General features: G+C 44.2%; 1 protein-coding gene across 1 annotated transcript in view; it reads right to left on the bottom strand.

The window, feature by feature from the left end:
- Positions 1-5,076: 5,076 nt before the first annotated feature.
- igsf9b (immunoglobulin superfamily, member 9b) overlaps positions 5,077-14,226 on the bottom strand; it is a 39,229-nt gene continuing 30,079 nt past the window's right edge. Inside the window, exons 11-20 of the mRNA XM_062998727.1 lie at positions 14,034-14,184; positions 13,765-13,876; positions 13,489-13,664; positions 11,363-11,601; positions 10,125-10,209; positions 9,840-10,010; positions 9,295-9,331; positions 6,334-8,215; positions 5,492-5,597; positions 5,077-5,345 (exon numbers count right to left, since the gene is read on the bottom strand). Coding sequence (XP_062854797.1) covers positions 5,077-5,345; positions 5,492-5,597; positions 6,334-8,215; positions 9,295-9,331; positions 9,840-10,010; positions 10,125-10,209; positions 11,363-11,601; positions 13,489-13,664; positions 13,765-13,876; positions 14,034-14,184 — 3,228 coding nt within the window. The remainder of the gene's footprint in view (positions 5,346-5,491; positions 5,598-6,333; positions 8,216-9,294; positions 9,332-9,839; positions 10,011-10,124; positions 10,210-11,362; positions 11,602-13,488; positions 13,665-13,764; positions 13,877-14,033; positions 14,185-14,226) is intronic.

Raw genomic sequence — 14,226 nt, 5'->3', positions numbered from 1 at the left:
AAGTGCAGCTGAGAGACCAGCATCAAGCTTCATCTGCGCAGGATGTGGAAGAGACTGTCCCGTACTATTCCCGTATAGGCCTGACAAGCCACAACCAATGTTGCAAAAATTGAACAGTGCTCCATAGTCTCCCGAGACTGACGGATGCCTGAAAGACTCCTCCTGAAGGCTGATTTGTGGTACTTACTTTGAGAAATGCATTATGAGGAAAGTTTTGGTATTTTTGTGAAGTTTTGGTAAACGACACTTTATGCAGCATTTTATACAGCACAGATCTGCAGTGTGTTCTAGACTAACTGAACACCCCAACAAAATTGTGCCTCTGAATATCCAGCACTTGTGGTTACAAAATGATAACGTACCTGAGCACACAAACTAATCTGACATCTTGTTTGATTTGAAAATCTGAACAACGGTTGTATATTCAGAGTCTTTCATTAATTGATGAAAGCTAAGTAAGTGGATCGAGGGCCGGATGTTACATGTCTATCTACACCAATCAGGCATAACATTATGACGACCTTCCTAATACTGTATTAATTCCCCTTTGGAATTAATGGATCGGACCACACGGGCCAGCCTTCGCTCCCCACGTGCATCAATGAGCCTTGGCCGGCCATGACCCTGTTGCCCCAGTTTACAACTGTTCCTTCCTTGGACCACTTTTAATAGATACTGACCACTGCAGACCACTGCAGGGAACACCCCACAAGAGCTGCAGTTTTGGAGATGCTCTGATCCAGTCGTCTAGCCATCACAATTTGGTCCTTGTCAAATTCGCTCAAATACTCACGCTGCCCATTTTTCCTGCATCTAACATCAACTTTGAGGATAAAATGTTCACTTGCTGCCTAATATATCCCCCCCACTAACAGGTGCCGTGATGAGATAATCAGTGTTATTCACCTGTCAGTGGTCATAATGTTATGCCTCATCAGTGTATATGGCACAGTAAGCAGTATATCAGTTTATTTCAGGACAGGTTCATGGTTAAAAGCTATTCTTCCTCCTCTTCTTTAAGAAGTTCTGAAAGACAAAAGAACAGAACGTTTAGTGCACCAGAAGTGCTTAAATATCAGAATTTCAGTTAGAATCAATCAGTTAAAAATCCAACCCTAAATCAGAATAAAATGGGACAGTATTGAAAATGCAAATTAAAATACTGCATTTTTCCTAACATTTACTTTGACTTACTTTGTTTTCTGGTCAACTTCATTTCATTTGTTAATAAACCTCCATTCCTGCAATTCAGGCCTGCAACACATTCCAAAAAAAATAGGGACGGGGGCAATTTAGGGCACTGGGGTGAAAAAACTAAATAATGATGTGATTCCAAACAGGTGATTGTAATCATGATGTGGTACAAAAGCAGCATCCAGGAAAGGCCGAGTCTTTGATGAGCAGAGATGATCAGAGAATCTCCAGTTTGTCCACAAATGTGTGAGAAAATGATTAAAATGTTTAAAAACAATGAACCTCAAAGAAAGATTAGAAGGCATTTGCATATTTCTCCCCCTACAGTGCAGAATATCATTAAACAATTCAAAGAAATCTGGAGGAATTTCAGTGCGTAAAGGCCAAGGGTGCAAGCCTAAGCTGAACACACGTGATCTCTGATCCCTGCATCAAAAAACTTCATTCAACAATAGCTGATATAACCACATGGGTGAGGGATTACTTTGGCAAACCTTTGTCAAGCTCTACAATACAGAGTTACATGCACAAATGCTACTTATATTTTACTGTGCAAAAAAAAAGCCTTATGTTAACCATGTCCAGAAGCGGCGTCGACTTCACTGGGCTTGGAGGCATCTAGGATGGACCATCACACAGTGGAAATGTGTATTGTGGTCAGATTAATCAACATTCCAGGTCTTTTTTTTGGAAAAAAAATGGACACTGTGTGCTCCGGACCAAAGACGAAAAGGGCCATCCAGACTGTTATCAGCAACAAGTCCAAAAGCCAGGGTCTGTCATGGTATGGGGCGTGTCAGTGCCTTTGGTAAAGGTCATTTACACTTCTGTGATGCAGCATTAACGCAGAAAAGTACATTGAGATCTTAGAGCAACATGTGCTGCCTTCAAGATGTCGTCTGTTCCAGGAACGTCCAACATTTTTCAACAAGACGATGCAAAACCACCTGCTGCACACATTACAAAGGCATGACTGTGGAAGAAGAGGGTACGGGTACTGGACTGGCCGGCCTGCAGTCCTGACCTGTCCCCAATAGAGAATGTGTGGGGGATTTTGAAGGGAAAAATGCGACAACGACGACCCCGTACTGTTGCACATCTTAAGACGTGTTTGGAGGAAGAACGAGACAAAATAAAAGCTGAAACACTAAATCACTTGGTCTCCTCGGTGCCAAAACATCTTTTAAGTGGTGAAAAGGAACGACAACATTACAAAGTAGTAAATGCTTTACCGTCCCAACTTTTTTTGGAATGTGTTGCAGGCCTGAAATGCAGGAATGGATGTTTATTAATAAATGAAATGAAGTTGACCAGATAAAACATGAAATATCTCAGGTTCATCCTGTCTGACATCAAATAAAAGTCAAAGTAAATGTAAGGAACACAGCGTCTTTTTTGAAATTTTCCATGCTGTCCCAACTTTTTCTGATTTGGGGTTGTATATTTAAAGCATCAATGCTGGCACAGTCTTTAAAGATCCATCAAAAAGAAAAAAAAAAGTGAGAATAACACACCACAATTAAAGCACCTAAAGCAGAGCAGAGCCTGAATCAGAATCAGGGTCGGGGGGGAGACAGGGGTCTTGTGCGCTGCGATGCTCCTGGAACTCCTGCATCAGTGCATTGAAACGCGCCTCGCTGAGTGAACGACCGTACTGGGGTGGAGGATGATGGGACACAGGGGGACAACTGATGGAGGCATGCGGGTCTAAGAGGACAGCAGTGGAGAGGACAAATAAAAGGTGGAGAGAAGAGGATATGAGAACACAGCACACGAATGGCAATGGCTCGAATCCTGCTGATTGTAACACGTGGACGTGTGGCCCTTCACACTTAGATTACACACCTTTAGGCATTAATATTAAATGTTAAATAATGTACTTAGATAAGCTAGTGAAAAAGGATGGTCACAATTTTGCTCTTTAATCACAGTAACCACGTATAAAATGACACTTTGGCTGTTTTGTTTTCATTTCTAATCAAACAAATTTCACTTACTGTGTATTTTTCTACCTGTACTTGACACCTCTGTATTTCTTCTATCTATTTAATCAAACTATTTGTTTTAATGAGGCCTTAAAACAAATAAAAACTACAAATAAATTAATTAAATACCTGTAAATATATTTGTTACCTGACCAACAAACACTGTAACATTTATACAATAACAATATTGTAATATAGTTGTCCTAATTTGGATTTTGGTAGCACTCGGGTGGCCCAGTTGCAAAAACGATGGCCCACTGAGATCTGAAAAATGGGCGAGCGTGAGGATTTGAGCGAGTTTGACGAGGGCCAAATTGTGATGGCTAGATGACTGGGTCAGAGCATTGCCAAAACTGCAGCTCTTGTGGGGTGTTCCCGGTCTGCAGTGGTCAGTATCTATCAAAAGTGGTCCAAGGAAGGAACAGTGGGAAACCGGCGACAGGGTCATGTGCGGCCGAGGCTCACTGATGCACGTGGGGAGCGAAGGCTGGCCCGTGTGGTCCGATCCAACAGACGAGCTACTGTAGCTCAAACTGCTGAAGAAGTTCATGCTGGTTCTGATAGAAAGGTGTCAGAATACACAGTGCAGCACAGTTGCAGGGCTGTTTTGGCAGCAAAAGGGGAACCAACACAATATTAGGAAGGTGGTCATAATGTTATGCCTGATTGGTGTAATTGGCTAATGTCTGAGGTGGAGGGTGGGATGAGGTGGCTGACAGTGCATTTGTCAGCGCACTCTCAATGCCAGTCCCAACCCTGAATAGAGATAGGAGGGCTGTGTCAGGAAGGGTATTCGGCATAAAAATAGAATAAAATGTCTTTATTATACACCAATCAGGCAAAACATTATGACCACCTTTCTAATATTGTGTTTGTCCCCCTTTTGCTGCCAAAACAGCCCTGACCCGTCGAGGCCTGGACTCCACTAGACCCCTGAAGGTGTGCTGTGGTATCTGGCACCAAGATGCCAGCAGCAGAAGGTGCGGCCTCCATGGATTTGTCCAGCACATCCCACAGATGCTTGATTTGATTGAGATCTGGGGAATTTTCTTGGACCACTTTTGATAGATACTGACCACTGCAGACCGGGAACACCCCACAAGAGCTGCAGGACATTTTTCCTGATTCTAACATCAACTTTGAGGATAAAATGTTCACTAGCTGCCTTATATATCCCCCCCACTAACAGGTGCCGTGATGAAGAGATAATCAGTGTTATTCACTTCACCAGTCAGTGCTCATAATGTTATGCCTGGTCGGTGTACATATACAGATGTACAGTACAATGAAATTCTTTCTTCGCATATGCAGTTTGTTTAATAGCTGGGGTCAGAGCGCATTGTACAGCGCCCCTGAAGCAGAGAGGGTTAAGGGCCTTGGTCAAGGGTCCAACAGTGACAGTATGGCAGAGCCGGGATTCAAACTCTCAACCTTTCAATTAATAGTCCAAAGCTCTACCCATTGGCTACCACTGTCCCAAAAATCTTTCCTTGTTCTGGTGAAGCTTTACTGTTACGGTTACTGTGACAACCCTAAAAGTGTTGGTTTGCTACCCGTGAAGCTTTTTGCCACAAGTACAGCTAACAGAAAGGTTAAGAACCACCAGCCTAAGGGGGTTAGTTACCTGTTTCCTGCAATTCCTGGAGTCCAGTAGTAAAATGGGGCCAATCTCGCCTGAGCCCCCTTCCAGTCCGCATGCCAGTCTTCTCCATCTTCATGACCTCCAGGAAGTCAACGCCTATCGGGCACTCATTGGCATCCCACTCGTAACTCTCATCCACTGAGGTATTCCTTCTACACACATTTGTAAATACACAATGAGACCTCTGTACGACGTGCAATAAATAAGAAAGATAAGTGGTCATCTGACATACAGTATTAGTGCTTTGTTTTTTTCTCACCTCTTTAACCTCTTCTCTCGGAGGCCGGACTCTCTCCTGTGCCGCTCAGTCTCCTCTGTGGTCTCAGGAGAGCTTATTAAGGTGGGAGTGATGGAAAGAGACTGGCGCAGGTGCCCATGTCCATACGGCCCCACACTCCCTCTACCGCTGCTCTGGCTTGCATAACTGGCTCGGCCATCATCTCCTGCACTCTTAATGTCTCTGCTGGCTTTGCCGATACCCACCATTCCATGAAACTCTCGCTGAATCTCCCCAGGGGGAGGAACTGCTTGGTGGAATGAGGGACAGCTATAATCCCTGGGCAACCCCCCCCTCTGGTGACCCCTTTTGAAATCCATGGGATGAGGATGGTCCCACCTTGTCACAGGTCTATGTGCACTGTATGGCTGTCGGGGATCTTGGGGGACGTACTTGTGCTGGACCGACCTGAGTGCCTCTCGATATGACAGTGGGCACCCTGAAGACTCCGGGAACACTGTGGCCTGTCGACGCGGATCTGACTCTCGTCTATAGGGTTCTAGGAATTTTGGTGGATCTAGGACTGGATGTCCGTGAGCATGAAACATAGGAGAATGAGTCATGTATGGTATCTGATTGTAATATGGTCTTTCTAGAATATAACCACTGGGTTTGAAAGGTACTGCCCCTGGCCTTGAGGGACCAGGCCTGAAATAGGAACTTCCAGATGTGTGAGTGTAGCCGTAAGACTTGGCCCTTGCATCCATATGAGGTAAGGCATCTTTGAAACTGGGCTTGGAGATAAAGTTCCTGGAACTTTCATAGTTTTCCCACCTCTGAGACCCTAAACTAAATGATTTCCTAAGAAAAGGATGGGGCTGGCCCATTCCCGATAGAGTCCGACATGGATCTAGAGTCCGACATGGATCAACGCTGACTGACTTCTTTAAATATGGCACAGGAGCCTGAGAAATCCGCATCGTTACTTTATTATGTCCGTTATTCCGAGTTTGATATTCTTGAGTTTGCTTTGATGATTCTTCTACCTCTCCAACTTGATAGGGAATATTAGAGACTACGTCGACCACATTTTTGGCAGCACTTGCTAACGGCTGTGCTGGACTCATCTGGGTCGGCTGATGTTTGTCAGGAATATTTTGAGAGTGCAATGACTGAAAACGTTTTCCTTGATGAGCTAAAATCTGAGGAGCAACAGAGTTCGCCTTGGAGGTTTGGATGTTTATACCTGAACATTTGTGTCCTAGTTCTGGATTAGTCACATTTTCAGATTTAACCTGTACTACAGGAATACTTGGCATTACTCCTGAGCGTTCCTGACCGTGAGTCTCCCAGTTCTTAGGAACCACATCAGGTTCACCTCTTAACAAAGTCTTATTTTCTGGTTCTGTGCCAGGCGAACTTGACTCCTGTTCCTTTTGAGACTCCTCCGTAGGTTCATCTACACTCATCTCAACAAAGCCTGGCAGGCTTAAGTACTCCAGGATGGTACTGGTTTGCAGAGACGATATCCTGGCAGGTTGGGGTACAAACTTTGCTTTTAAGGATTCTGACAGTCTGATCATGGAGGAATCAGACTTATTACTCTCACTTTCATTTTCAAGAAGGGTCAACGGAGAAATGCGAGTGGGACTAGAGCTAAGAGCACATTTGTCGCTTTTGCGAGAGCGTGACCTGACACATTCCTTCTCTTCCTCAGGGTGCAGAAACGAGGAGCTCGGCTCATCAGTTTTTCTCTCACGTTCTCTCTTCTGGTTATAAAGGATTGTGGGGCAACCGGAGATACTGTGGCTTGTATAAGTGTCGAGTTTGGGGCTTGTTTCTTGTTCTCTTTCTTCACCATAGTGTTGTATTTTCTCAGATGCCATCTCTGAAGCTTGAGGAGTACAGGGAGCAGGACAGATGGATGTAGAATCATTTGGTTGTGTTCCAGTTTTTGTGTCCTGCCTCAAATATTTATCAGCCCCTGTACTTGATGCAAACGACTCCTGCTCCCTGTCTTTGGGTCTCTCTGGGCATTTGGCCTGTGTCTTATTGAGGTCTGAGCCATAGAGAGCGCTAACGTCCCTGCTGTGGGAAAGAATCGAGACGGAGGTGTATTGTGTGACTGATGATTTTAAATCTTCTGCTGCTTCTACACTGATTAGATCTTCCTGAGTTGTGTCTGGTTGCAGGCAGCGTGGTGTACTTCCATCAGACAGTCCCAGAAAAGGCACCTGACTTGTAGGAGATATTACGGGGCTAATGTCCCACTGAACATGAGAAGACGAGGAGCTGAGCTGCCTGTCCATAGGACTGCTGGTATTGCCGAAATAACAACCCCGTCGATGGGCCAGACTGCTAGGTCTTTTGTTTTTTTGGCGGAGCTGGATGTCCTGAGGTTTCCAGACTGGGTCCTCCAACTCAGCCCCTGACCAACTTCTCACAGGGCTTGCTGACTTAGCTCGCTCTTGTGTATTCTCACACTCCTGTGCCGTTTGAGTAATAGTGTAGCTCCCCTCGCTCTCCTTCATAAGGCCTTGTTCATGTTCCAGCTGAGAAACCATAGTGCTTGGTTCGGTCAGTTGGCTGCAAGTCCCGTTGTCTTGGCGATCAGAATGAAAACTGGCCTTTTTTAGATTCTCTGAGCAGCTTTGATCCTTATCTGAATAAAAGCAGCCATGCTGAGATAAGGTGCTACTCATTGACTTGACTCTGTTTGATTGAGCTGGTCTCTCAAAGTCTACTGAGTTTACTGTCAATCCTGTAGATGGCTCTTGTATAACTTCCTTCTCTGACATATCTGAGCAGGATTTGGGGGAGTCTCTAAAGGAGCCACTGTTGCTCCCTTTATCCTGATTTTTTGTAATGCATGTTGGTATACAACCTTCTGAATATGGCTGGGCATTAAAGCGACCATCAGGGCCTCTGGAGATGGAATCGATAGCAGACGTTGGAGATTGGGAGCTGCCAAGGTGGCTCTCAAAAACCGTGTAACAAGGCAGGGGCGGAGATGAGGAGAGAAGCTGCTTCTTCTGGTCTTGGTACTCGCTGCGGCTGCCTCTGTCGAAGGACGATCGGTCCGAGCGATCAGAGGAAGAGGAGTTGGGAAAAAAGTTAAGCGGAGGGCAGAGCTTCATCTTCAGTAAGCTGTCAGGGCTGTTGTTGGGTAAAAATGCTCTAAAGGGAGAAAAAAACAAAGTGACAAAGAAGTTTTAACATGACACAAAATTCTATTGTTTTATTTAAATATACACTCACTGGCCAAATTATTAGGATAACCTGTACACATGTTCATTCATGTAATTATCAGCCAGTCATGTGGCAGCTGCACAAGCATTCACTCACTTATCCAACCGCTTATCCACTTAGGGTCACGGGGATGGGGGGGGGGCTTTTTCAATGGGCGCAAGGCACACAGTAACACCCTGGATGGGGTACCAGTCCATTGCAGAGCAGACACACATACACACACACAAACACACATACACACACCCATTCACCTACAGGGCAATTCAGTGTCTCCAATTAACCTGACTGCATGTTTTTGTACTGTGGGAGGAAACCGGAGCTCCTGGAGGAAACCCACACAGACACGGGGAGAACATGTCCGCACAGAAAGGACCCGGACTGCTCCGTCTAGGGATCGAACCCAGGACCCTCATTCTGTGAGGCGACAGTGCTACCCACCGAGCCATGGTGCCACAGGCAAAGCATTCAACCATTCATAAAATATCATAATAAGAAGGAAATTTGAACTGAGTGTGATCTGAGTGACATGGTATGGCTTTTGGTGCCAAATGAGCTGGACTGAGGATGTCAGAAACTACTGTGCTAGAGCCTATCCCTATAGCTTTTCAATGGGCGCAAGGCACACAGTAACCAGTCCATCGCAGTGTAGATACACATACACACACCTATTCACCTATAGTGCAATTCAGTGTCTCCAATTAACCTGACTGCATGTTTTTGGACTGTGGGAGGAAAACGGAGCTCCCGGAGGAACCCATGTACACATGGGGAGAACATGCAAACTCCGCACAGAAAGGACCTGGATCGTCCCACCTTGGGATCGAACCCAGGACCTTCATTCTGTGAGGCGACAGTGCTACCCACTTAGCCAAATAAATGTGTCATTTGATTCATTCTCATGTGCAAAAATTACAAAACACATTTCACTTTAATATGTACATGTTTTTAAATGAGCACTTGAGGTAAAAGAATCTCATAATGGCATGAATGTACTGAAGAAGACTTACTGTGGAGATTGTGGCTTTTGGAAGGCGGACTGGATATCTGTAAGAGTGATAAACACAGGGTTTACATCATGAAGCAGACTGGAAAACATTTTAAACAATAATCTCAGCAGTTGTATGACACACAGAGACACATACCTTAACCGCTAGGCTACAACTGCTACAACAGTTGAACAGGAATAGAAAATATCTAATCATCTATATATAATTTGACATTAGCCAATTATGATAGGCAGTTGTAGCCTAGTGGTTAAGGTACTGGACCAGTTATCAGAAGGTTGTCGGTTCAAGCCCCACCACTGCCAGGTTGCCAATGTTGGGCCCTTAAGCAAGGAAGGCCCTTAACCCTCAATTGCTTAGATTGTATACTGTCACAGTACTGTAAGTCACTTTGGATAAAAGCGTCTGCTAAATGCTGAAAATGTAAATGTAAATGATAGCACCGCTGAGATTCGAACCCTGGATCCCCAGATCTCAGCATTGGTGTGCTCACTGCGCCACCCGAGAGCATGACCGAGTTAAAGATTGTTGTCATGTAGTCGCTTTACCGTCTCGTCTCTTCCTGCGGCGCTGCTCCCTCCTGTGGTTCATAACGTACGCCGCCACCACAGAAAGAATGATGGCCACGAACAGGAAACACACACCCGCAATCACACCAGCCGTCAGGGGTTCAGAAACGAAAGTCAGCAAACTGGCAGGGGCCGGGTACATCACCATACCTGCAGACCAACACGTACTCCTTCAAATCATGGCTAATATGACGATGTCGACAAATCACTCATTATAGTAAATGGCAGATTAATACATCACACGGCTTACTGGTATTTACTGACCTATAGTGGAGACATTGACTGACTCACTGGGCTCGCTGACCAGTCCGTCTCTCTGAGACAGCAGTCGCAGTTCATAGCTGGAATCCTAGAGGAAAGAATGAAGCAGCGTGTTGAATGATATGCTCCATGTTGATTACATCGTTCTGGTATGTTGGTTTTTAAATACACTGGTACCTTGTAACTCGACGTCCCCTAAACTCGAAATATGTGAACCTCAACACACTTCCTTGAGAAATTTGTACCCTTTAACTCAACGTTTCCCTTAAACTCGATGTATGTGCGGTGGCCGCCACTTTGGTGCAGTAAAACGTCATCAAAGTGCGAATATGAGACTAATCTGCATTTGTGTGGAATAACCGTCAAATCCAGTCTGAAAGCTCCACATGTATCTGTGTTTATCTGGATTTTTTTCCTGTTTCACTTTTTTTTTTGTTTGTTTATGCATTTTCTCCCCTTTGTAGTGCGTCCAATTGCCCGATTGAGTCATGCTTCCTCTCCACCAATGCCGATCCCTGCTCTGATTGAGGAGAATGAAGCTAACCCACGCCCCCTCCGACACGTGGGCAGCAGCCGTATGCATCTCATCACCTACACTTTGACGAGTGCAATGCGGATCTGTGTATGGAGAGACACACCCTGACAGATCTCTTTTCCCGTCTCTGTGCAGGCACCATCAATCAGCCAGCAGAGGTCGTAATTGCATTAGTTATGACAGCGTCACTATCCGGCTTTTTTTTTTATATTCCGCCCCTATGTGAACAACAGGCCAATCCTTGTTCATGTGGCTGCTCAGCCCAGCCAGCAGGCAGAGCTAAGATTCGATATAATGTATTCCAGATCCCAGCTCTGGTGTTCTAGCGTGTGTTTCACCGCTGCGCCACCTGAGCGGCTCCTCCTGTTTCACTTTTAAACTTGTGTTACAGCTCAGGGTGCTGAGAAATGGTGAGAATCAGTTTTTCAGAGAGAGTCTAAAACACTTGTCATTAAAAAAGCTTAGTTTTTTATATGTGTTATTTTCAGTGTACAAGTGTCAAAACCTCATTATTTTACATTAGATTAAAATATATATGCAGTTCCACGGGACCATGGAACACATTAACAGATTTACCAAACATCCTTATGACAAAAAATACCTTGAAACTTAACACCTTCTAAACCCAACGCCACTCCCAGAACCAATTGATGTTGAGTTTCAAGGTACCACTGTATATAATAAACAAACAGGTTGAAACTCCTACTCTCGTTAATCCGAGGACGATTATACTTGTGACATTGACATCGATAGCCTCATTAAGTGTTATCCAGTCTTCCTTCTCTTGCTTCGCCTGCAGCATGAACGCTGTGATCGGTGGAGACTCAGCAGGTGGTGGCAGCCACTGCAGCAGCACTCCAGCGGCCGTGTAATTGACTGACAGTAATGTAGGAGCCGCTGGTGTTGCTAAATTGGTATTTTCGGTGGGTGGATCGGTTGGAAGGGCTGAATATAAGAAAGAAAATGTCACAAGTTCAAGGAAAACATCAAAAACATGAAGAACAAAATAAGAACTAAGCCATAACTACAAACAACACAATCTGAATAAAGTAGTAAAAATAATTGCACTTATTCTTTTCAATAGTAGATAAACAATTTAAACATACACTGTATAGACACAAGCATTGGAACACCCCTAATTCATGTGTTTCAGCTACAACAATTGCTAACAGATGCAATTAATCAATTATAAAAATGAAATCAGATGCGTTCTAACTTTGTAGCAACAGTTTAAGAAAAGGTTCTTTCCTGTTCCATCATGAAGAAAAGTTCCAGTGTCCTGCACAGAGCCCTGACCTCTGACCCACTGAACAGCATTGAAATTAACCAAAACATCAATTGGGCTTTCTTGACTAACATCTGAATGAATTATGTTAGTCAATACATTAAAGTCTTGTGAGAATACTTCCCAAAAGAACTGCTGTTGTTATAGCAGAAAAAGATCACAACAATAGATTATTATGATCAAGTTTCGGAACAGCCAAGTCAAAGCTCAGACCTTTAACCCGACTGATATACACTGATCAGCCATAACATTAAAACCACCTCCTTGTTTCTACACTCACTGTCCATTTTATCAGCTCCACTTACCATATAGAAGCCCTTTGTAGTTCTACAATTACTGACTGTAGTCCATCTGTTTCTCTGCATGCTTAGTTAGCCTCCTTTCATGCTGTTCTTCAATGGTCAGGACCCCTCACAGGACCACTACAGAGCAAGTATTATTTAGGTGGTGGATCATTCTCAGCACTGCAGTGACACTGACATGGTGGTGGTGTGTTAGTGTGTGTTGTGCTGGTATGAGTGGATCAGACACAGCAGCGCTGCTGGAGTTTTTAAACACCTCACTGTCACTGCTGGACTGAGAATAGTCCACCAACCAAAAACATCCAGCCATCAGCGCCCCGTGGGCAGCGTCCTGTGATCACTGATGAAGGTCTAGAAGACGACCAACTCAAACAGCAGCAATAGATGAGCGATCGTCTCTGATTTTACATCTACAAGGTGGACCAACTAGGTAGGAGTGTCTAATAGAGTGGACAGTGAGTGGACACGGTATTTAAAAACTGCGGCAGCGCTGCTGTGTCTGATCCACTCATACCAGCACAACACACACTAACACACCACACCACCACCATGTCAGTGTCACTGCAGTGCTGAGAATGATCCACCACCTAAATAATACCTGCTCTGTGGGGGTCCTGACCATTGAGGAACAGCATGAAAGGAGGCTAACAAAGCATGCAGAGAAACAGATGGACTACAGTCAGTAATTGTAGAACTACAAAGTGCTTCTATATGGTAAGTGGTGCTGATAAAATGGACAGTGAGTGTAGAAACAAGGAGGTGGTTTTAATGTTATGGCTGATCAGTGTACATTGCTTTTGTTACAAGGAAAACAATTACTAAATAAACTCCTCACTTTTCTGATAAACAGAAAATTCTACTGGTTTCTGACTGGTTAAATCGAATGTAGAGCTATTGTCGTTAATAGTTTTTGTGTACTATTATGACGTGGATGAAGATCGGACCACACTGTATATGGCCATTAAAACAACCTAAGTGGCAAACGGTTCTTGGACATCATCGAAGTACAATAATTTGTTTGTTTATTTCTTGGTTAAACCCACACTGGTGACATTCATGGCTGTATCATTGGATATTTTCTTTTTTTTAATTTAAATAAATGATCAAGTCATGGTCTTTCTTGTTCCATTTTGTTTCGTCTATCCCGAAATACAAAGGTGTATAATATTGGCATTGAACAATTACAGCAGCAACAATATGAATACAGTGCAAAAACATGGTTCAATAAAAGGACAAACAACTGACCCAGTGTCCTCATAGTGACAATCTCACTGAATGGGCCAGAGCCCAGTTTGTTTTGAGGAAGAACACTGAACTGGTAACTGGTGGTGGCCTGCAGTCCCGGTACGAGGAGGCTGGATTTAGATGATGGCACTGGAATAGATGCCCACTCATGTTTTCCTTTAGTGGTGGACTTTACCCTAAGAAGCAAAACAAAGCAGTGAAAGATCAACACACTGTACCAGTGGTCAAAAGGTTGATGTTACAGCTGACAATGCAGACCAAAATGACATCACCTACCAGACAGTAAACGTCTGGGTATATCCTCCATCAAAACCAGGCTTCCAGGACACATTGGCATGGTTTATCCCTGGATCTACAAAAACTGCAGTGGCAGCGTGGGGGCTTGTGCCTGCCGGAGGAAGGGAATGAATGGTCAGTTCATGTGTGAATAATCTACTGAGACAAACTAAACTTTGTAGTGAGTGTGGGGAAACATCATATTAATACATCACATTTGTTCATTATTTATTTAATAACAGGAAACATTAGCTGTATTTCTTACTCACCCAACACTAGAACTATGGTGCCTTTACTGACGGTGGCTACACTGTTGGTGGCATGACATTTCCATGCCCCTTGATGGTCTTTGCTGAGAGGTTGCAGGACCAGTGAACCATTGGACAAGACGTTATACAGAGAGTGAGGCTTAGACCCAATCTGCAAAATAGTGTAAGAACACCTGGTTAGATTCTACAATAA

This window comes from Trichomycterus rosablanca, chromosome 7, assembly GCF_030014385.1.
Source record: "Trichomycterus rosablanca isolate fTriRos1 chromosome 7, fTriRos1.hap1, whole genome shotgun sequence".
In the NCBI taxonomy this organism is placed as follows: Eukaryota; Metazoa; Chordata; class Actinopteri; order Siluriformes; family Trichomycteridae; genus Trichomycterus; species Trichomycterus rosablanca.
The sequence above is the reverse complement of the archived record's forward strand: the minus strand, read 5'-3'. Positions and strand labels throughout refer to the sequence as shown.